The sequence below is a fragment of the Watersipora subatra genome, chromosome 5, assembly GCF_963576615.1.
Source record: "Watersipora subatra chromosome 5, tzWatSuba1.1, whole genome shotgun sequence".
NCBI classification, from domain to species: Eukaryota; Metazoa; Bryozoa; class Gymnolaemata; order Cheilostomatida; family Watersiporidae; genus Watersipora; species Watersipora subatra.
Genome location: NC_088712.1, coordinates 48,394,191 through 48,418,977, shown reverse-complemented (window position 1 = coordinate 48,418,977; position 24,787 = coordinate 48,394,191). Strand labels below are relative to the sequence as shown.

At 35.4% G+C, this 24,787-nt stretch overlaps 3 protein-coding genes across 3 annotated transcripts in view; 2 read left to right on the top strand and 1 right to left on the bottom strand.

The window, feature by feature from the left end:
* The first annotated feature begins 398 nt into the window (after positions 1–398).
* Positions 399–10,359, top strand: LOC137396542 (retinol dehydrogenase 13-like). Its single transcript, XM_068082854.1, has 8 exons — positions 399–498; positions 1,378–1,496; positions 1,934–2,089; positions 2,908–3,018; positions 4,907–5,116; positions 5,591–5,708; positions 7,261–7,341; positions 9,573–10,359. The coding sequence occupies exons 1-8, from the start codon at positions 422–424 to the stop codon at positions 9,700–9,702; spliced, it is 1,002 nt and encodes a 333-aa protein (XP_067938955.1). The 5' UTR covers positions 399–421; the 3' UTR covers positions 9,703–10,359.
* Positions 10,360–10,574: 215 nt separating this feature from the next.
* On the bottom strand, positions 10,575–19,838 carry LOC137396299 (coiled-coil domain-containing protein 170-like). The gene is made up of 13 exons (XM_068082505.1): positions 19,553–19,838; positions 19,374–19,445; positions 19,090–19,258; positions 18,396–18,573; positions 17,865–17,994; positions 17,119–17,310; positions 15,964–16,118; positions 15,195–15,342; positions 14,242–14,442; positions 13,426–13,682; positions 12,998–13,157; positions 11,798–12,034; positions 10,575–11,323 (listed from the first exon to the last, which is right to left on the bottom strand). Exons 1-13 carry the CDS (start codon positions 19,826–19,828, stop codon positions 10,961–10,963), a joined length of 2,538 nt encoding a protein of 845 aa, XP_067938606.1. The 5' UTR covers positions 19,829–19,838; the 3' UTR covers positions 10,575–10,960.
* Positions 19,839–20,189: 351 nt separating this feature from the next.
* Positions 20,190–24,787, top strand: part of LOC137397431 (uncharacterized) — a 40,825-nt gene continuing 36,227 nt past the window's right edge. The window contains exons 1-6 of the mRNA XM_068083720.1: positions 20,190–20,356; positions 21,936–22,140; positions 22,616–22,782; positions 23,154–23,332; positions 23,798–23,916; positions 24,544–24,617. Of these exons, the coding sequence (XP_067939821.1) occupies positions 20,195–20,356; positions 21,936–22,140; positions 22,616–22,782; positions 23,154–23,332; positions 23,798–23,916; positions 24,544–24,617 (906 nt within the window). The 5' untranslated portion in view covers positions 20,190–20,194. The remainder of the gene's footprint in view (positions 20,357–21,935; positions 22,141–22,615; positions 22,783–23,153; positions 23,333–23,797; positions 23,917–24,543; positions 24,618–24,787) is intronic.

Below are 24,787 nucleotides of genomic sequence, written 5' to 3'. Positions count from 1 at the left end.
CAAATACAAGTCTGATATATCAAATTATTAATGAATCTAAAAGTTGCTTAAAATTTAAATAACTCACAATTGCTTTCAAGTTATTTCTAGACTTCTCATAGACTTTATGATATTGTGGGAAATCGCTGGCTCCCTGGAAAAAGAACATGTTCCTGTAACTAATTCAGTAGTTAGTATAACTATTAAGCTAATGTGCTGATTTGAAACGCAAAGAAATTACACTAGGTACGAAATATGGATGTGCAATCAGTTCATGTATTTGATGGCACAAGATACTTAGGTACAGGAATATTAAAAAGTACAACCATTTCTTCTTCTTAAGTTTGGTCTCTGTCTCGTATAAAGCTCCGATTGTTTGGTAAAACAAAAAAAACTCACAATATTGTTATATTCATTTAGGTTTCTCAATGCTGTCTAAGGAATGAAATTGAATCTTCCTAGATTTGCTTTTCCTATCTCACTTTTTGGAACAGCAGTTGGAGTAGCTGTTTTGGTAAAGTAAGTTTTCTATTGACTTTAGTTTTCTATCATTGTGCTATAGAACTTAGCCCACTATTTAAACCATAACTGTCAAAAATCGCACTTTTTTTAGCTCATTTTCTCAGCGTTCAGCCTATTAAACGTCCTGTAACAAGCTACAAGCAATGTTAAATAGCTTATCTATCTTTCAGAAAAGACTGAGACAAATTTGAAGGTTAAATTTAGAGAATAATGGGTTTTAAGACACCCATCTCTATAATTCTAGATTGGACTAAACATCCTCTACTTCCAGCTCTAAAAAGCTAGGTTACGTCACATATTTATGGGCGGGGCTTGTTGTGTCGATTGCGACACCGATATTGAATCGCTGTATAAAAGCCTTCAAAAACAAAAATGACTTTGAAAGTTAGTGGACCAATCTTTATTTTGAGTACAAAATTGGAATCAGTGTGTCTGATTTACCTATGAACAAACAATGAAAACTGTTTGTGGCAGTTATGGTTTAATATCAAAAAAATTTGTTGATGACAATATCAACTACCAACGCAAAGTACAATTAAACGTTTTGTACATCTCACTTTGCAAAGCATTGTTACCGTTTTCTGCGAGCTTGAAAATTTTTTTCGTTAGTTATGGTTAGTTCGCAAGTAATTAGCAGACAAATAACGCTCATGTACAATGATACTATTATTATAGCTATTTTATAGACAGACCATATTATGACTGGGAGTCCATGGTAACTGGTAACTCTCACTGCTGTGTTTATTATTATCAGTTTATCCAGTGGAACAATTAACAGTCTGTTATAGTCTGTTGGTTTGTTTCAAGTAAAACGGAGCGTCACTGTAATAAACTCGTTCAGTTGAGGGTTAAATTGCTGAGGTGCTTTCCGTTAAGGGATGCCAGTCAGGGAACCAAGTATGAAAAAGATACTAAGTTGAGTGGTAGGACAGTGATAGTGACGGGTGCCAACTCTGGTATTGGGAAGGCTACAGCTCTAGAACTAGCTAAAAGAGGTGTGTATGCTTATTTTTAGATTATTTCATTTAAACTTTGCTAGCATCTTTCATCTTGCTTGCTCATGTCATGTACGAAGGTGTCAAAGATAACCGGTCCCCTACTCTCCAGTAGCAGTGTAACCATTCCCTAGTCACCAGTAGTAGTGTAACCATTCCCTACTCTCCAGTAGCAGTTTCTATGTCTTGGCTATACGTGTGCTTTTTGGGTAACTGTAGGATTGGACGCGTAGTGAGTATCAAAGATGTAGGTAACTGTAGGATTGGATACATAGTGAGTATAAGAGATGTAGGTAACTGTAGGATTGGATACATAGTGAGTATGAGAGATGTAGGTAACTGTAGGATTGGGTACATAGTGAGTATAAGAGATGTAGGTAACTGTAGGATTGGATACATAGTGAGTGTGAGAGATGCAACTATGTATGTTGTACCAGGTGGAAGAGTTATCCTTGCTTGTCGAGATCTACAATCAGCAGATAAGGTTCGGGAAGAGATAATTGAAGAATCGTTCAACCCTAATGTGGCCATTAAACACCTTGACCTTGTCTCTCTTCAATCCATCGCTGACTTTGCTAAAGATATTAACAGTAGTGAGTCTACTTACTGCTTCCGAGTATTCCTCATCTCAGATTTTTTTATTACTCAAGTTCACTCGTAGGATAGCATGTCTATTCTATAAGTTTTCTGTAAATAGGTACAGAATGATCCAACCTAGTTGGTTTTTAATAACAAGTTGTAAAACAAAATTGTATCACATAAAAATACTTTAAAGATCATTGTATACCGAGTTACCTCTTCCAATCGAAGCGCAGGATGTCATGACAAGCCGTTTTCTATTAATCTTGAACTGAGGAAAGTGTTCATGGAATGATGAGCAATGACGCATGCATTAGCACCCTTCACTATTGCTTATATGCCCAGATTATATGTATTTATCCTTCCACACATGACAAACATCGTTTTCTATTTCGTGACACCAACACACTACATCTACCATCGTATGTTTCAGTTTATGAACTTTCTGTTACTACAACCTTCAATTCACTATCCTGACTCCTTCACAATACTATTAGATTACCCACTTTGTAAGCATGTTTGTTCAACTCACTCAATAATTCCTGATCTCTGTCTTTTCAGTTTTTGGCATGTAATGAAAAACATCATTTTGTAGATTACCAATGCCAATAAAGGTTATGCATACATACATATGGCTACACAGTGTACATACAGTTATCCTGAAAGTTTTCTGATCTCGATAAAAGACTAGAGGTCTTGCTTCTGAAATAATTAAAGTGGGAGGAGATCATTGTTGTCAAACTGTTAAAAGTTACGCAACATATTAGATAATGTTTCCTGCATCATTAATTAGGCCTACGTTAGCCTTCGACACACTGCTCTTTAATTTGAGGTGAAAGAAGGCTGGATGTACTAGTGAACAATGCTGGAGTTATGAATATTGGCAGGAAGCGGCAGGTGACCTCTGACGGCTTTGAGTTGCACCTCGGTGTCAACTTTTTAGGTAAGATAGCCTTATAATTGGACTATATAGTAAGTTCATCAAGGAGATTTTTTAGAATACTTGTAGCTAGACTTGGTTAATCGTTCTTCTTTATATTTAGTGGTTTGATTATAGTTTTAGTCAATTACCTGTGTCAGGTGAAAAATATTTAAAGGTTGAACTGCAACATAATTCACATTACAGTTATTTGGTATCAAAAGATTCACCATGTCTTTGTTGTGTTGTAGGTGCCAAATATGTGGAAATGTGATTACAAGCTCTTAAAAGCTCAAAAACGAAAAGCCGCCATAGAGTGGAATCTCTTTATTTCGATGACGTAGCCACCACTTTTGGTTATCGTCTTGTCATGTATGTTCTCACGTGAATTGAAAGGCCAATACAAAGCTCAATATGAAACTTATCATAGGACTAGTTTATGACAAACACTTTGGGTTTTAGCGAAGACCCCGTATCAAATATAGATGCTCGCTACTTTACAGTTTTTTTTCGGCCTGGTCTAATTGGCAAGTCGTAATCTGATCATGTGACCAAATACTTTGCAAATAATTTCTGCAGCACTTTTCGATTATCACAAGTGACCAACAGGCTCATCATGATTATTAGACAATGATATGTACTCCTTCAAGCTAAGGCTAAAAAATTAAACGAATTTTTACGGTAAGTTATAAGATATCACTGCTAAAAGTGACAGCATTACGATGACAATAAAATAGACGCATAAGAACAATAGACATAGTTTTATTGAATGCGTGAAGTATATTTGTGAAAATATTTCGACGAATAAGGTTGCATGAAAGTGTAAACAAAAACCATCTCTCACAACTACATCACATTTGAGCCGTTTTGGAAAGGGAATCCAAACTACGGCGATCTTGTGTGGCTGCGGTTTTCTGTTCGTTTTTGAGCTTTTAAGAGTTTGTAACCACCTTTCCACATATTTTGCACCTACAACACAACAGAGTAAGACATGGTGAATCTTTTCATATCAAATAACGGTAATGTGAATTTTGTTGCAAGTCAACCTTTAAAGAAAATCAAAAAAATTTTTAGGATTATTTTGAGGTATTATGTTTCAAGTTGCTGAAATCAAACAAAAATTTAGAAAGTGAGATTACATGTACAGTAAACCCTCACTTTTTCGGAGTTAATAGGGACCGGTGTCAACCGTAATAAATGAAAATCCGTGAAATAAGAACTAATTTTGTAAAGGATATGTATGAGCCAATTTAAACACCGGAACACTGTTTTCTAAACATATTGTATTTATTTCATATATAATAATTAAGCAAATTGAAATTATCTTTATTGGCTTTTAGTTTATATTTCAATTTCAGTCCCAGTATTTTAAGCCAGAGAATCCACTTAAGTAGTATGGGCGTAGTTTGGACTTCACCCGGTCTGAATAATTGTACTTGTGATTAACTAGGTTCGTTGTAAGAAGGAAGTCACATGTATTTTATGTATGTACTAGCTGAATGTATTTTATGTATGTATATTTACGTATTTTAACTTTTAATGTATTTATTTAATTAAGTTTCTTTTATTTTTTAACGGATATTTTTTAACCGTGAAATCCTGAAACCACAGAAGGTGAGCCGCAAAGTAGCGTGGGATGTTATAACTTGAGAAATTTTGGCTTTAGCGATTCTACAAATTGGATTATCCATTCACTATTGTACTAATCTCTCCTATTGTTCCAACTTCTACACTATAAGGAATTTCTTGTACATTGAGTACTATTCATGAAGGTTACCTTTAACTTTAACTAAACTGTATCATACAGCAGTTATCTGTTGAAAATGGTTTAGACAATGATAACTGTTAGACCTTCATTTTGACTCAAGTTAACCAAATTTTTCCGGATTACTGCAACTGAAAATTTGTTTAGGACCCTTCTTGCTGACCCTGCTGTTGCTGCCAAAGCTTCAGGAATCGAAGCCGGCGCGAGTGGTTAACGTCACCACCGTTTCTATGAACAAAGCCTCTATTGATTTTGATGACTTCAACGGGTCTAAAGATTATGACCCTTATATGGCTTACCCAAGGAGCAAGTTGGCCCTCATGTCATTTACCGAACAGTTCAGTCAAAGATTCCAAGGTTGGTGATAAGTTTCGAGATAGACTCTTATATCTCTGAAAGGCTGTAGGTTTTTTTTATGGTACTTGAAAAATATGGTCGCTACAGGATTGAGATTGTCTAAAGTTAGTCATCAACCTTCATAATCGGGAATTACCTACTCTCAAAACTTACTCTGTTACTGCTGTTTTTACTGTCTATTTTCTTGCTGTATTCATGGTCACATGATGGCACTAGTTGGCTGGTTCAACAAAGTTGTTCTGGCTTGTTTATGCGCTCGCTTTCAAATTGTGTCTAACTGGAACGTGTTTACACATCATATCAGGCAATGCCTGAGCTCAAAATTAAAAATTGTATAGAAACTATACTGTGCATGACATGACTCTAGCAGCTCTTGTTACATATATATAAGTGCATGTAAGTACATATGAGTACATATATTTAAGTACCTAGATGGGGTTACTATTTATTCTGACTCCAATCTCATCTGTGTAGAGACTGGAGTGACCGCTTATGCAGTCTACCCGGGTGTGACTCAAAGCCGTTTAGCCCGAGGTATGGCCAACTCTCGTATCTCTTCCTCCCTCTTTAAACCATCAACTATATTCATGAGGTGAGACTTTAGGGCTACACTCAATATTCAATAGAAAAAATACTGGTGTTTGTCTGTTTTGCTCTATAGCTCACTTTCTACTAGCTGAAAGCCTCAATATCTTGTGTGTAATTAGAATATTAAGGAATAAAAACAGTTTCAAGTCTAATGCATCATTATACATTAATTTAGATTTTAAAAATGCTTATTATATATAGTATATATATTATATTAATATGTAATATATATTAGTATATATTTTAAAAATTTTATAAACTGAGAATTTTCGAACAAGTTTCGAACTGAGTCATATTTTCTTGTAAGAGCATATGTATAATGGAGATGTCATTTTTTTTGCTACAGGTGACCGTATTTATATTATCATATCGTTCATATATGTATTTATTTGTGTTGTATTTATTGTTATAATAGTGCAAGCATCTGTAGCTTAGCTCACGTACCTTTAATAAAAAATTGTTTTTTAATTACTGGTAGGTCATTTATTTATAATTGTAAAAGTTGATCTAATATAAATAGGCTATTTTATGACAGAAGATCAAAGTTCCCCGCTAATTGTAAAAAAGTCTAGGCTGTTTAGAGCAAGTCTGAACTATTGAGTTGCAAATAGTCAATACTCTCTCACGAGGGCATAGAGCAAGAGCTAGATGAGACATTAGTGTTTATTTCATAGAGTTCCTGTGCAAAATCCTTGAAGCATAGGACCTTGGACAAATTTTAAGATTAATGTACAGATTAATTGCTTTTGAAGTATTAATTTAACTCTGTGTTTTGGTCATTGGAACATAATCTGGGTCATGGTGATATGGTCATGGTGATATAAAATATATTTGTGGTTTAGGTAGTTTTGTTCTGTTTAGTAAATATTTTTAGTAATTAGCTATAAAATAGTTTTAGTTGTAAACTTGTGGTGAACAGTATGTTACATGCCGCCTGTATGCTTTGGTAAAGTACAAGCAGTTGAGGCTAAAGTAGTGGAAAGTTTTTAGGCTTTTAAAACGGATCTGTTAACAGAATCAATAGTTTAGTCTTTCAGATAACTAAAAGAATTTAATACTAGTCATTTGTTCATCATCAAGAATTTACGCTTTGTTTAATATTTGTTGTTTCAAAAATTTATAACTGAGTGGAATTAGCTATGTAAACAATAATAATATCAACACGTGGGGAGTGAGGGTTTAATGGCTGAAGGCCTATTGGCCATTCGACAAGGGGTTATCACATGTTACATGTAATTTATTGTTTGAGACATTTTGTGTGGTACACGCTGAGAATTTTAACTTTTACACGCATGTATTTAAAGCCAAATAGTCTTGAAGGCCTTGCTCTTCTCATTTAAAGCTGGGAGTTATCTTATCTGACTTTTGTTAGCATATTAGATATATCTTTCAGAATGTGCCTAGTAGGTTTTGATGAATAGCGATTTAGCGCAAGCTTACTCTTTAGTAATTCCACTGGATGTACACAGAACAATCAGTCAAGCATTTGTTTGGAATCGGTTGGCTAATTAGGATATCTTAGAGTTGTCTACTCATGATTATGGGGAATTCTGTAGGAGAGCTGACAGCGCTGCACAGACAATACTGTATTGCTGTCTGGAGCCAGGAGTGGAGAAGTTCTCTGGGCTATGTCTGAAGTAAGTAGCTAGTGACCCTCTGACTCTTCTTTGTCGCATCTTTGTCTACTTTGCAACCATTTTATCCACTAAAAGCTAGTTCTCATTGCCCACTTAGTGACTTCGCCCACACACCATTACGGTTTACATTGGTCAAACAAGGCAAAACATTTTAACTAAGCCAAACACTTCCGTTGTATCATACATATGTTATGCTGATGTTCACAGGCGTGTTTCATCAATCTCCTGTTAGTTTTTTGCGTGAAAAGCAACCAATGTGAACCAGGCTTTAAAAGCAAGTATTTATTTATGTTATGAATGCATTTAGATTATGAGTTTTCTCTCTTCATACCTATCATTTTTATCATCATACATCATTAAAGTTGTCTTCTCCTATCTTTAATTTATGATCATCATAAATCATCATACATCGTTAAAGTTGTCTTCTCCTATCTTCATTATATATTTATAAATCATCATACATCGTTAAAGTTGTCTTCTCCAATATTTTTGCTTTATTATGATCACCGTACATTAAAGCTGTGATAAATCTCCTTACAATTGCACAATGTGTAATGAGAAGTCATGTAGAAAATTAAAAGTACTTATTCGTGCGTAAAAGAAGTTTAGAAACCAAGACCAAGTGATTGTGTGCCTTTACAAGGGCCATAGTAGTAAGACTTTATTACAGTTTTAGTGTTTGTTGTTTGTTTATAGCCTTTGCTTGTATATAAATGTATTTCTTTGAACACGTAGTTTACTGTAGTGACGGCAAGTCAGCAATTATGTTTTTAGATTTGGTTTCTTTGTAGTTTCACTAGTCTGTTCAAATGCATCATATATATTTGAACAAATGCATCATATATAACTGCATGAACAGTAAGCCATTGATGAAGCTGCAGTCTCAATTCATATTCTGAATTGTTATCCCACGACCAAACGCGAGCTATGCGGTTGTTTATGAGATTTATGATAAATGCATATGTGCACACAACTCCCGAAAAATTATCAGTTAACGGCCATTACCAAACCCTTTTACCGAAATCTCAACAAATATAACCATTTTTGTGTAAAGTCGTTTAAGTATAATAATGATACAAAACACATATAAACCTATTTAAAGATGTTACCAAATCTTTGAAAGGTTACCGCAATATCATAAAACTAACCCATCTGATCGGATTATACATAAATAGACAGATTAATTTGACCTTAAATCGAAATAAAAACTTGCCAAGCCTATTTTAATCAAAATTAAGACCAGCCAACGAAACGCCAATAAGGCGGTGCGACAGAGAGTAGAACTATTAAGTCATGCGCAGTTCACGAAAAAAAGCATGCACATTTCACCAATCTATCACATTGTCTAATTGCCGAAAGTTTCTGTAATTGACGTAGAAGTGCTGAAAAGTTCATTTCTTTTTGGCCGATTTCAAAGTAACTGACATTTTGGGCACTTATGAGTACTTTGGTATTCCAACTGATGTCCAAAGCAGTGAAAGTAAAGGAAATGATGATATTTTTTCTAACAATTCTTATGAGATTATTACAATATTTAATTATAAGAATAATTATTCGATTTTATACGATTTAATTATAAGAATAAACATTCGAATTTACAAGATCGAAGTATATAAGGACCGATGTTGGGCAATATGTTACTGTTGTTATTTTTTCTAAATAGTTTTGTTAAATAGATTTTCTAAAAATCTATATAAATACGTATCACAACTTCTTGATATTGTTAGCTATGACGTTTTGAAATGTAAACAAAATTGTGCATTGGTTTTTTATTATTACTGTATTACTATATTAATAATATTGGTTATTCTAATAATATCAGTGCAGTTTACTTTTAATATTGCATTTCTTTTATTGTGGGGGAGAGATATAAACATATAATCTTTTCCTTTCATTATTGCTATTTGTTGTATACGTTAACACCCACACCCAGTACATTACAGCTACCATTGCAGTTAACCTATTGCACTGCAGTGCCATTTGACTGCTAATATTGCATTTCTCAACCATCAGTACCCTTTCTTTTTTCCAATGTCACTTTGGTCGTGACTAATTCATATATTGTTTTTATGTGGTTTTGTGTTTCGCCCGCTATTTTTCTTATATTATTCAGTTTTTTCCTTCATCAGTTACTTTAATCTTTTTATTTACTTTAATTTTTGCCTTAATGTTTTGTTTCATTTTGTAACCATTTAGACTCCTTCCTGTTATCATTTTATTTTTGTTCACAGGGACATGAAGCCGATGGATACAAAGTTTGTGGATCCTAAAGATGCAACTAGGCTCTGGAATATCGCTCATGTTTGGACTTGCCTAGAAAAACTCAAACAGTCATTTACTAATCCTGGTGCAGTCAGTTGAAACATTTCAGGTGACTGTTTAGTTGATTATAGAGACATCCATAGCTGAGAGGCCTGTCTCTTGTTATGTTGTCTCGTATAGCTTGATGGTTGCATTGTGAACATTGATGATTACGTTGTGAACATTGATGAATACATTGTGAACTGCAACACCTTAAATTGTACATCAGAAGTTGGTATTTGCTGTGAAATTATTTTAGCAAAAGCGAATCTGCAACTGTTTCTGCACAGCCCTAGTTTTTATTTGTAACTTCTAAAATTTGGGAGAGTACTGAAATGGCCCTCAACGGTTTTAGGTAACCTGGTTATCTTCAGCTGACCTTCAGTCTGATAATACTGGTAATTCTATTCTGGTAGTTTTATTCTGGTAATATTTTTACTGTTTGTCAGTTCATGTACTTATTTTTATGTTTACTTTTAATTCCTGAACGACAAATAATTATTTTGTTTTTGATTACCTGTGACTGTACCAAGTCTACAATCCTAGCTGTCCATAGCATATAAGCTAATAGCTGTAACTATAGCTGTAATTTAGGGCTCTTTGAGGGCCTCAATATATCAGAATTAAAATTTATGTTAAAAGTTTAAAAATTTGGTAGTTGTATTGTAATTGTATTAAATGAATTGTATTGTTGCAAATCATTCGTTTTACTAGTAATTCCGGTGTCAATAAACTCTTCAAGGCATGAATTTTTCTCTGTCTATCTCTATGACTAGATATGACCTTTATAAGGTTTATCAGTGGTGAGCCATTTGGGCATGATGGAAGGTTGACTTGAACGAATAGATGATTTAATTCATTTGTGTATACTATTTATACATTTTCATTTATTTCATGTCAGCTGCTTTTTTCAGGTGTGAAAGAATGGTTAGCAACTAGCTCAAATATACAAGGTGTATGTGATGCTTTACGTTAACTCGTTATCAAAATTACAAAATTGCATCACGTCATCAACTTGATCACAATAAAAAATGTTACCACACTTCATGCAAATCAATGCATATCTAACCAGGGTTATGAGGAATAACTGTGAATATGTATAAATTTTTCTGAAAGATCAGCAAAAACTATGGTAGCAGATTCTGCAGAAAATCTGCAGTATAATAGACTAAGCTGAACGACTGGCTACACTAATCCTACATTTAGACTTAGGATCTAGTAATATCAAGGAGTCATTTGTCTCTGCGTAGAAGACAACTCCTAGATGATCTATTCCAAAACCCTGATAAAAGGAAAGGCACTCAATTCATAGACTGGCTCAGTATTTTCTTGTGTCGATCTTGGTAGGAGATGGTGATCGGGTTCTACGTTTTTCAGGTGACCGACCTCTCTTCTCCGGTGACCTTGATCTTCTCTCTCCCGAATCACGTCTCATCATTTGTGTATGCATCTCCGGGGGTGTGCGTGGCTCACCAAGATAAAGCTTGGCGTCTGGGTAACCTGATCGGAGCCCATCTTCCATATCGCCTAGAGCGTGGTCCATTGTCCAGTTTGTTAGTGTGTGGGCGTGGTGCGCTTGAACCAACTTTTCCAAGCGTGATATGATCTCATAGTCGGGTACAGCTAGTGTGTTCACATCAAGACCGAGCATCCGCGCCACTACTGTTCGTAGGTCTACCAACTAAAGACAAGTTTGTTCATTATGCAAGGAATAACGCTATCCGTGTATTGTTATCACTCAAGGGGTTATAGTGACTCAATAGCAACCATTTATTTGTTTACTCGTAACTAAGGTGTAGGCAAACATGAGTGCAATAACCACGAGACTAATCAATAACTCACTATCTATATTGGATTGTAAACTAGAGCTCATTTCATTTAGTTATTAGCTTTCACTATTATAATGAAATAGGAAATACTTCACGAAATTAATTGTTTAAAAGCTGGAACTGTAGAGTTTGCAGATGACACGGTTAAAAAAATACCACAAACAATTAGGATTATAAGCATAGAGTCAACCCCTTATCGACAGACCATCAGATTCTGCCTAGAACTACACACTATGTACATAATTACAAAGTTTCTACTAATAGAAATTATGTTCTGTTTACAGATGATACTGCTCTAATACAAACTTCACATTAACAATCCTCACCTGTCGCTCTCGTTGTCCCATTTCCTCGAGGAGTTGTTTGGTTGTTTTGAGCTCGCTGCTGAGAGCTTGAATGGCATGTTCGGCTTTACTCATCCGTTCTTCTCCTCCAGTCTCGGAGACGTTCATCTCATCCTTGAGACTTGTTATTTTTTTCGCCTGCTTCTGTCGTATTTTATCCAATTGGCCAAGTTTAGTTTCGAGCTTCTCACAGTGTCGTACAAGGTCTTGATTGTCAACCTACATAACCGAAATGGCTTTCCTTAGTTTTGTTTACAACTTGTGTTATCCACAACTTTACATAGCAGAGTGCAGGTGTTTAGCCATGTAATGGCGAATGGACTGCTGTGGCTGTGGTTCAGTTGCTTTCTTTTAAAAAAGATGATAGCATTAAAATCAATTGAAGTTTGCTAAGCACTTTTGTGAAAATAGTTGTGAGATGGACAGCTTTACAGAAATCAAGAGTAATTTCCTCTTGACACAATTGACAGTCGATAAACACTCTTGATGCAGGCTTATGGCAAGTGTGAGGTTTTGATTATGTAGTGATCCAGCCAGCTATCTAATTGGCTAACTAGAAAATTCAATGCTCTCATCAAAGTACTTCTACCACACCATTGATTGCTGACCGACTCAAAACCTTTTTTTAAAATACCCTAATATTTCCTCGAAAAAAACTTTATCATTGGTACAATTATGAGTGCATTGTTATTCCACCTAATTGCTTGAATATTTGCATATTTGAAGCACAAAACACTCCGGTATGTTTAGAAGGCATTTTATTTGATATCAGACGACTGGCTTTGTTTATTGAACAATGTTGAGTTTTATCATTTTATGTGAATTATTCACTTTATATTTACCACTAGTTCTCTGACAGTCCGATGGGCTGGGGGAGATTGTCAGGTGTGTTGATAAAGCACAGAGTATGAGTATGGGTAATTCTTCAAGGCGGTTGATTGGGGCACGTGTTAGATGCCAGGCTACTAAGCCGAATGTCATGAGTTCGAATCCCACACAAAGCATACTTTTTGCCTTCAGCCATGACTTCAGACAGACGGCACAGTTCTTATGATAGTAAAGATTTAAATCATGTCATATCTTATTGTTTATCATTTTTGTTCTGTTTCATTTATTTTAATTTATCGAAAAGTTTTGAATGCGTTATTTGTCTAAACATATTGAGGTAACTTTTATGCTCACTTGGAACTTGGTCGACTCTAGGAGTTGTGCCTTTAGCTCCACGGTCTGTGCTCTTGCTTGCTCCAACTCTTTACAGTATTTGTCGCACGTTTTCTCTAGCCGTCGCACTTTGACTAGCTCTCCATCTCGTTCTTTTTCGAGTTCCGTTCGACCGCAAGCTCTTTAAGAGAAAGAAAATTTGATACATGTATATTACAAGGAGATAAACTAATAGAAAATAAAAGTTGGAAAGTAATGTTGTTTACTTTTGTTTCATCTCCAAGAGCTCATTGGTACATTATACAGTAACAACTTGTTTTTTACAGTGGTGAAAACGTTTGTGTCAAGTTATAGCAAAATTGGGTAATTCATAGCCTCACAACCAAACAAACTGTAGCTTGAGAACCATAGCTTATCAAACGATTATTACTATACTTTTTGGCTAGTACCTTTCTTCGACTTGCCCAATCTTTTTTCTTAGGAGGTCAAGGTGAAGGTCTTTGCTTTCGAGCTGCTCTTTCATAGTCTTAAGCTTCCTCTGTAGGTTGTAGATGTGAGTGTTTCTATCTGCTAAGGCGTCTGCTTCAAGTTTGGCGAGTTGGTTAGCCCTTGCAAGAAGTGCGTCTCCGTTCATGTCAAAACCAACTTCAGCGCTGATTCGATCCATCTTCATTATTTCCGCCATTCTTTCCATGAACCTCAGATACTACAAGGCATGCTTTAGACATATAAGATGAGTCACAAGACATTAAGTCACAAAACGTTAAGTCACATGTCGTTAAGTTACATGACGTTGAGTCACATGATGTTAAGTCGCATGACGTTAAGTCGCATGACGTTAAGTAACATGGCGTTAAGTCATATGACGTTAAGTCATGGCGTTAAGTCATATGACATTAAGTCACAGGATGTTAAGTCACAGGGCGTTAAGTCACAGGACGTTAAGTCACATGACAATATCATATAGTGACTGTTGAAGTTGTTGCCTGTTTTATTCGGCGACTATGGCATAATTTGGTTTCATTTTTGCTTTGCAACTGAGCAGTTTTTTAAATTGTGTATAGGTTGTAATAAAATGTTTGATCGTCTCCAGAACTTAAATAACTGGTGCTGGTAGTACAATAATCATGGTGATTCTAGTTACTAATGAACAAATAAAATGAATACTGAAAACTGTTTCTACTACTACATTTTTAATAAAATAACATTACTTATGGCAGTATGTAAAAACCGTCAACCAAATGCAGTCGCGCTTCGCAACTCACCTTTTCCTTGTCACTGCGAAGCCCGTCTCTATACACATCTCCATTGGTTATCTCTCTCTCACTTTTCCTCACCCTCTCCTCCATATCTCTACAGTCGATCTCCATTCTCCTTGCATTCTGTTCGGCCGCCTGTCGCTGGTTGTACATTGTTCGCAGCTGTTCGTCGAGCCCTCTTATCTTCTCCTCTAGTGCCAGAACAGTCTGCAAGATATTCACATTTAGCCTTAGCTTCTGTAGTCAACTATTGTTGCTAGAGCATGATGTGTTCTCTGCCTTGCAAAGCTTTATAGGCTAACAAACTATTACAGCTATTAATAGAAACCTTGTTAGGGATTTTGTTTTTATATTTAGCCGTTTTTGTTGTTTATGTAAAACTAGTAACTTGACAGTTTAGTGTGCCATGAGAGATCGTGATGTGTGCCGATGAAGCACAGACAATAAGTATCTGCACAATTATTCTCATGGTGCATTGGTGCCAGGTTTAACAATGTCAGGCTACCAAACTGAATGTCATGAGTTGGAATACTGTTGAGGGCGATCTTTTATCTCAACCTTTGGATGGATGGGATGGATTGGCTTTGGATGGATGGAAACGGCTCATAGAATAGCAAAGACAAGTTGTGTCAATATTACAGGAAAGCATCGCATCATTACGCCTGACACTAAATGCTGCGTTTGAAGTCTTACAAATGAAGCCGTAAAGACAGTTTCCTAGATCGGTGGGTTTAACTCAGGCATATGACTGGCCGTTTTACATCACTAAGAAAGTTAAAATGTCATCGATTTTTGCTTAAGAAAGACTTATTTTTCATAGCTTGTACTATCTTTAATGAGTGCCAGCAAAAGAAAGATTACCATGTCTAACATTTTAATCGTTAAACTATAAAAAGTGAAATTCAGAATATCAATTTATTTTCCAAACATGTCTAGTTAATCTCCCATACTATTCTTACATTCTGTCCATCCTTGGTGCATCCTTGGATTTGTCTTATCCGGTCCATGATGAGATCCTGGCTGGGGGAAACGTTGAGCATACAAGCAAGCTCTTCAATGAACATGTCTATTCTTCCTTGTAGTGTTTTGGCTCTATGAGAGTTATCTCTGTAAAAGTACAAGATACCTTGTGAAAAAAGAATGACATAATTTATTGAGTCTTCATGTGTCTTAAAAACATGAAGGCTTTAGGGTAGATTATATATCGCTATCCTATATTCAATTAGACAACCTACTACCACTAGCGAGTCAATTCAGCAGAGCATAAAACATAGCTCGAGTTTTCACTGGTTTGTAACCTTTAGTAATGCCCTCGACTATGTGACATTCCACATGGTCGCTTCCAGTTTTTAGTATGTTAATTTTTTTATAGTTTTATCTACGGTACAAGAAGATCGTCATGGTTCGTGGTCTGGAGAAGCGCACCATGTTTAAAAAGTGTCAATATTTATGCAAATTTAAACTTGTACTGTGTCTTACATTCGCAGCCAGCTAAATATAACTGATTATGCAATGCAAAAAGTGTCATTCTAAAGCAAGCAAATTTTAATTATCAAAGTTTATTAGAATTACTAAACTATTTGATTGAAGTTTTGATTATAATGCTAACCTTTTTGAAATGGTTCAAATTTAAAAGATGCAAAGATCAAAAATTATGTTTAGAGCAAATCATGATTTAATAGTAACACATCATAAGGTCTCGCTGTGGGGTCTGGTATTTTTACCCACCGTAATTCATTGTCTAGCGAGGAGTAGACTCTAGTCTTGTCTTCCAACTCTCTCTTTGTGGCACTCCAAGCTCGCTGAGATGAGTCGAGTCGTTCTCTCAGTGCTTCACATTCTCGCTCGGCCTCCTTCCTGCCGATCTCTGCAGACTCCCTCTCCTGATCATCAAAATTAGGTAAGGTTATCGATATGGAAACGACTAGCCGAATGTCCAGTGTTGCATGTGTAATAGAATAGTTACCTAATGAATTTGAGTAACTTACCTGGAAAGCTAGACCTTGACCAAAATCTTTACTAAAACAATACAAGGCTTTTGTGCCGGCCCAACAATCATTACGTCAACAGTGCTAGTTATTAATCCCAAGCAAGCGCTGTAAGTTTGAGTATCTTAACCAATGTAATGACTATTTGTCTATTGAATCCATCGTATTTTGTGTAGCTTAATGGTTAAGTTCACCGCCTCTAGACCTGGAGGTCCCGAGATCAAATCCAGTGCTGTGCAGATTTTCCATTGCTAGATTTTAGTTGCTATAACTGGACACAGGGTTTAACAAAAAGACTAGTGCTGAGATTTATATATACTAGTATATATAAAAATTACTACAGGTGTTTGACATTGCTAATAAATTTTTGCGCTATCTCATGGCGCTACGGAGATGTTTAATGCACAAGCACTCAATTTAATCATATTACATGTAGATCATCAAAACGTCCTGCTAGTTTTTAAGCTGATTTCAGACTATGTTCGCTGTGCGAAAACGATACTATATTTGACAAAAGAACTAGGAATGTTGTCAGTCTGTGATAATATTCACAAGGCATCGGGACATACATATCCAGCAAGGTCATAGATCAACCTAAAGCTTTATACTAACATATTCTTATTGTATTATTATTATTATATTAACATATTATTTGTATTAACTTTTATTTATTTTCCTTTTTATTATACCGGCTTTATCAGGTTTGGATTCATTAAAGCTAAGCATTGAACAATGCTCTCTAAATTTGTTATGTGGTTTTACGTTTATATTCAATATTCTATTATTCAATGTTTACAAGTATCTGTCAGCAGTTTTCCTTAACACGCTTGACACTTCTTCCAATCCAAGTTTATCGAAGATTTTTAATCTTTGGTTTTATAACTGCTTTACTCACTCTGTTGAGGTGTTCCAGTTCTTGTTTAAATTTGCCTGCCATCGACTGTTCATTGTTGACTTCTGCCACAAGTCGGTTGATCGTCTCCCTTGACGCCTTGCTCTCTAGCTCGCTATTTGACAATGCCTCTTGCAGTGTACACAGTCTGCCTTTAAGCATTGTGTTCTCTGACACCATCTCTTGGATCTTTACCTGTACAAGTAAAACATTCTTAAAGTGTTTCGGTAATATATTCCTATCTACAGCTTTTAGTTTCCTAGTGACTGATAGTTAATACTAAAGTTCAGAACAGCTAGCCTTTGCTCCTTCAATGTTTAGCAACTTCTTGAACATACAGGATAACAAATCATATAAGAATAGATAAAAACTAACATGAATTAATCAGATGGCACACATGGTTAATATCAAGTGGTTGGGAGGCCAAACCATGCTAGGTACAAAGAGGATGAGGAGAAGCTATCTCAAACATATTTTAACATGTTTATATGTTAAATATATATGTTACGTTATTAAGTTAATATGTTAGCATGTTTATATGTTACGAGGTTTATATGTTAGTATGCTACTATTTTAGGATGATAATGTGTTAGGATGTTAATATAATAACGTGTTAGCATATTAGTTTGTTGGTGTGTTAATATATTAGTATGTTAATATGATAATATGTTATTTGTAGTAAAATGTTAGCATGTTTATATGCTTTAAAGTTAATATTTTAGCATGCTAAGATGTTAATATGTTAATACCTTCATGGTCTCAACAGACTCGTTGTAGTCGACTCCAAGAGCCGATCTTAAGATGACCAGGTTCTCTTGGTATCTTTTTTCCCAAGAGCTTGCTTTCATTTCTGCAGACTCTCTCTCTTGAATGTAGACTCTGTAATCCAAATATATGTGAAAACACTTGAAACGGACTCTTCTTGAGATATTACTGTATTCAAGGAGCTCTGCGTTATAAATATTAAATGTATTTGCTCAGGATACTGTATGCTAAAAACAACAGGACTATTTGCGTGTTGAGAGTGCAGCTTTATTCGTATTAGTATTAAACAAATGCCACATGTGATAGTACCTCACAGTTGTTAGTCAAGGCTGGAGTGTGTACATGAGCCTAAAAACCTATGAAAAATGAAAAATAATAAAAATTAAAAATTCTGCCATCAAATCTTATTGTGTATTTGTATATCTAAGTCATATGATTCTGATCGCATGAAACTGGCCTGTTCAATTGTTTCAAGAATAACTGTGCTATTATGCTTGTTTATGAGTAATTCTCACCGTAGTCGTCCCTCCAAGTCTCTCACTTTCTCATCAACATGACGTTTCTCTTCTGATAACTGATTAACAGTTGCTTCATTTCGGGATTTCATCATTTCAAGGTTTCCATGGGCAGCTTCCATCTCACGCATTCTCTCTCGATGTGATTCAACTAAGGCCACTTGCCTTGCCTCATTCTCTGCATTGTTATTATTATTATTTATACACCATTTGAATATTATAGCTGAGACATGAGAATGATTCTTAAATTCTTATCTTTTTGATGTTATCTTAGAAAGTTGAAAATTAAAAGTCAAAATTATTTATGCGAAAGTTTTAAATTGATGTTTTTTTTCTATATCAAGTTTTTGTGATTAGAACTAACAAGAGTAAATCCATAAATGAGTTAAAAAAGAGATTATTGCGGTTAAAGACATGTAGGTTGGAAAGCATGCTGACATTGTTTATTTTTCTTTATTCAACTAGTTTCATTCACTAGCGTGTATCAGCTAGTTATTATAGGTACAATAAGCTAATAAAATGATATTTATATAAATATCACATATTTTACTTGAAAAACTAAAACTCAAACGCAGCTGAAAACTGCAGTTTGTTAAGGTGCATGCTTATGATGATCACTAAATACGTAGAGTATCTGCCTCAGCATAACAATTCTTACAAAAATATCATAAATGTGGTAGCTACTTGCACAAACCTTTAGACTGGTCAAGGCTAGCTTTAAGATCGCGGAGTCTTGAATTTAGGTTGTCATTGTCTAATTCTGCTTCTCTAAGTTTGGTCACAAGATTCTCCGTTTTAACCTGAAGAGCAGCCACTTCTGCTCTCGCGTTTTCTACAGCTACTCTGTCTGCAGCTATGTCATTCTAAAATAATAAGTAGCCAGGTTAATAGCAACAAAACAAGAGAGCTGAGAGACTGGATGATATTTTATGCCTCTTGAAATTACTGTTGTTCGTAAGAATAGCTCTGTAAACTTACCAAAGGCCTTGAGTGAATGAGACTATCTTTTCTGTGCAGTTCTTCTTTTAGCACTCTTATTTGATCTTGTAGCTGCAAAATTGCTTACAGTGGTTGAAACCTTTCACTACTATTGCCTTTTAATAATGGCGTTACTTTCTTACATAACTATTATAAGTAAAAAGTTTTATATATTTTACCTCTGAAATAGTTCTAGTTGATCTAGTTGGTGAAAGTTCTCTGTGTTGCGGAGATCTTGCTCTTACGGGCGAAGAGCTACGTTGGCTCCTACTTCTACCAGTTTCAGGACTTTCAGGTCGGAAAGCCACATGTCTAGGAGTAGGAGGGTAGGAGGCTTCAATGTCGTCTAATCTAGTTAAGCTTCCTGCTCTTCTAATACCTGGCTCAGCTAATATTCCTCTGTTGGTGTTGATAGATGGAAAGCCATTGTGGTTTTCTGATCGTAAGTAACTCATGTCCAAACTGTGCTTGTTGACAATCTCCGATTAGTAGTAAATGTGATTCCTCGACACCACAACTTGTTTTCGCGTTGCCTATGGTTACTGACAACAGCATAATTTCCGACTGGTTACCCACGGAAGTATATTGACTATCCAAAAAGGTATGCATCCGCTTGCACAACTTTATGACTATTGTGATGTTGATCAAGAACCAAGCTAAAGATAGTTGCGCAGTATTATAACACATAGCAAATCCAATAAGCCGGGTAGTAGCTCTATGCCTATAGCAGCGGGCGAAGGTTATAATCGAGGGCCGTGAATATGCCGAAGCTATGTCGGAATTATCTATTCCGCGACGATTAGTGCTTCCCTCGATACAAAATGGATGACTACACGTTGGAGAAGTTGTCTGCAAAACCGGCTAAACTAACACCTGCTTTTAAAAGCAAAACTCATGAATATTCGTCCACGGTATCGACGAATGTCGAGAAAGTTACGATAGACTGTTTGACAACTGACACAGGAGCATCCTACCAAATAAAGGTTAAAGGTTGACGTTCAGGCCTGCCAACCCAAGAGTGGGGCAATGCGTGAGATTTGGTTTTGGGGCAATTGATGTATCAATGATAGTATGTATAAAATTGTTGAAATTGGGGCAAAAATCTCACGCATTTTCATTTTTTCTTTGAGGTGATTGCGTGAGTCTCACGCCCAATGCGTGAGAGTTGGCAGGTATGTTGACGTTTGTTCATACGCTTAATGTGCAATTACTCGATAGTAATTGCACATTTTATAATTATCAACGTAGAGTATAATTATATCGATAAAAAACATTACTCATTGAACCACTTCAACCGTAGCCAAAATATTTGGCATTATATGTTGATATTATGTAAAACGTAATGATAAATTAGTTGTTGTAGTAGTATAGACTACTAAACTTAGTTAATAGCTTCTTCAAAACTTCAAGTGTAAATGCAGTAACATTATAATGCGATTGCAGTGTCTTTTTGAGATGGGAGGAGTTACATCAGACGATGGAACTTCAGTCAAAACGACGTCATTGCTGACACGTTAATTGTATTGTGCATTATTTTTGTGTTATGCTTTTACTTGTCATCAAATATATTCTGAGAGGTCTTCGTATTTGACCAAGCTGAGTAATTTACATTTATTGGACAGGCGATATAAGCAAACTATAGATATTTTTGTTTTGTTTGGAGTCTATGCTTTTATTACTGTGTTGCCACTTAAAGAACGTTTTGAAATGCATCGATCAGTCAAATTCACTGGTGTAATCACCCGTAATTCACACGTAATCCCTGCTTTGTATGCATGTCAATGACTTTAGTCACGCTGCCATTTATGCAAGTTTTTCATTTAAAAGTATTACAATTATTATACCAAAATTTATTCTGCTAGTTTTACGAATTATATTTAAAAAAACATAAATAACTTGCAATCGACACTTCCCAAATAGCTCTAATATGAAAACAGGTTTGAGAACTGAAATGCTCACACAGTCATACACAATGGATCACCACAAACAATTGGTCAAACAAATCCTTACTTAAATTTTAAACACAAAGCACACATACGTATAAAAAACATGGCCTCATCAACTGAAAGTGCATGGAAAAATGCATACAGATAGTTTTTTTGTAAATGCATGTAATCAAACGTATTCCCCTTGCCCCCCCCCCTCCCTTCCTAGGCATTGTTGTCCTTCGATAGTAACTATATTTGAATTTTTCGCTTCTGTGCTGATCCTCCTTAATTAGTTTCACAGTCAAATACGCCAACATGATAGATGAATGTTTTTGCAAATTCGAATGCATTTCAGCTAACGCATAAGCTAAGACAATTACATGTAGAATAAATTTCAAATCTCCAACTATATTTGACATTTTTCAAATATGATTGAATTCCTCAGTCTAAAAAACTATATTTTTACCAGATGTAGACAAAAGACTTCGTCAATATTACTATGTTCCAAAAACTATCTACCTAAGTAAGTGTTTTTACTTTGACACTGTGGTTAGCCTAAGCTTGTAAAATAATGAAGCCAAATGCATTCCCACCACAGCACCTGACCCCAACTTTGGTTCACATAATGATTTAGGGTAATAAAGGGTCTAAAACTGTGGAACTGCCAGAAGGGAAGGTTACTGAAATTGATATTGAAGTTACATCGGAAGATGGAACTATCGGCCATTATATAATCAAGATAAAGCGGCTTAGTGGAAAAGATGCTTCTCTTCAATCGCTCTCTGTGGACAAAGGAAAGCTAACTCCTGATTTTGACAGCCAGGTAGATGAATATTGGGGTAAGTTTGGAATAATAACATATTTTATGTATATTTCATTAAGAAAAGGTTTATGACTGTTGCTAACTTATAGTTTCACACATGTGTTATATCAACAAATTGCCTTCTGCATAGATGGACAACAGATTTTGGTGAGCAGGGAACATAGTTTTGAAGTAAAACGAAATTACTAATTGAGGTAAATCTATGTACAGTAGATTTAGTATATTTGTTAGTATATGCTAGTATATTTGTTTGTTAGGTGTAGTTTTAAGGCTAGTCTGTGTTCCTCACAATCACCACATTTATGTTGGGTTTACTGAGTTACGGCTGTATTAGTTGAAGGGGCAATAATGTTATGGTTCAGTAAAAGCACTAAAATTTAAAGGTCAGTTTTATTGATGAAAATTCCATGCTGTCGGTACAATGTTTTGGGTGTGTCTTCAAATCTTCTCAGGAATGCCCATGCTGAATGGAATGTATTATATTGTTGCAGTAAGCATACCTGTAGAAGAGACGGACATAGCTGTGACAGCCACAGCCCCTGACTCTAAGTGTCAACTGACTGTGGGAGGCAAGGCTTCTGGTGAAAAGACATCTCTAAATATTGGTGAAACTCTTGTGGAGGTCGTTGTAGGTTCTATCGATGGCTCAACTTCTAAGGTATAAAGTATGCTTGTATTTTACTTTCATGTATTTTTGTTTATTTGTATTTTTATACAAGTTATTTTTTTACAGTTTTAATGGAAACTGTTTTGTGACCATGTTATTCTTTTGAATTCAATCTGGCAAGACCATTTGATGTGTCCCCAGTTCCCAGTAATTTTTTTACTATTTACAAGCCTCTGATCAGGAGAAAATAACTCTAATAAAGTCAATAAATTTCATATGATATAAAATGAACTACATGCTGCTATTTTTATTATTATATATGTTCATGTTGAGTAGCACACTAACGATTATGAGGTAGCAACTCTCAACTGTTCTGATTTAGCTCTGCATAGCTACAGTAATTACTTTATAATTTGTTTAAGACGTACAGGGTGTACGTAGGAAAGCCCCAACTTCCAAGATATGTCAAGCTCACAGATCCAAAACTCAAACTCAAGTTTGAGGATCCTTTCTCCCTCGCTCCGTTTCATCAGCCAATCAGCATCAAGGAGAGTGATCCAAAAACTACTTACTCATCTGCCATAATTTCCGAGCTGGTTAGGTGGGTACTTTATCCCCCCTGTACTAGAGTTAGTGTTTACACAGCTAAGACATAGTATCACGGTTAAACCTTGAGCTAACTTTAGTATTTCTCTGTGATTTAGGTGGTACACATACTTGTGTTAAATTATGAAAATATAGCAAGTTCTGTTGGTTAGTAGGCCTACACCTAGACTGTCATTTCTTTGGTAAGTTAATAATTTGGATGTACAAAAGGAAATGTAGTTATTTGGTTTATTATTTATTTTTTTGTTTGATAGAAATTAAAAAAATAGTCAGTGTTACTAATTTTATCAAGAAAGAATTGATACTAATCAACAGTTCCAAATAGTAATTCACATTTAGATCAGTTGGTTACGCTAAATTGCTATATAGATTTACTTAAACTTGAAATTGTCTGCTCTTCTGAGTTAAAGTTAACTTATACATAGTTTCCCCTTTTTCATTTTATTCTGTTATTGATTAGAACTAATAAATCAGATCCTTTGAGCCAGCTGCCTCTCCCAACTGGATGGGCTGTCAAGGACTATCAGATGGACAAAGACCTGTCTAGTGCTGTCGGCATCATTCCACTGTCATATGGAGGTAAGGTTGTGTCTGTAGTTGGTTGTTCTATAAACTGTAGTTGGTAATACTCTGATGATCGTCATTAAAAATTATGTTTGAGTGAAACAATCACCAGAGTTGTAGTGGGGTACTAGTAAGTGTTTTGTCAGTAGTTAGTTTATTCCGAGAGAAGGTTTACCCAACAGTAAGTAAACTTTGCTGCTGATACGTATCACATTTTCATTATAAACCAACAGCACATATCGCTGCAAGATTTTCCTTCTGGACAGAGGGAATTCCTTGTCATGTCACGAAAAATGGTTTATATTACGCAGTAGTCATATTTAGTAGAGTTGATCGATGCCGTTGATTAATGTTAAAGTGAAGTTTTGCTGTTTACTTGTGTTAGAAGCGATTGAAAAATTAAAAAGAGAAAAAGCACAAACACTAAATGTTAATTACTTTTATGTCTATGATTCTCTAAATTAAGTATTATCATTAAGTATATATAAAATAGGGGAGACAACTCGCATACAAAATATAATTCATAGATAAATGAGAGTAAATATGTTGAATGGTAGATGCGGGCATATAGAAGGCAGTAATTATGATCTGTTTATGATTGTACGTACTGTACACATATCTAACAACCTTGTTGTATCGCAGGAGGTACAGATGAGTGTCCGGTGAGAGAAATAGGAGCAAAACTGAAGTCTGTTAACATCACCCCAAAAGAAGTGGTGAGTTTATACTTGTTATGTTACTTGTTATACAAGTAACCTATTGTGAAGTTGCTTAAACAACTGAACTTTCTAGATAGCCGCTGAGGGTAGCTCATATACGTCTGTTGGCTAACTGTTGATCGTTTCATTAAGCCAAGCCAACCTCAAAAAACCTTTTTCTGGAAATC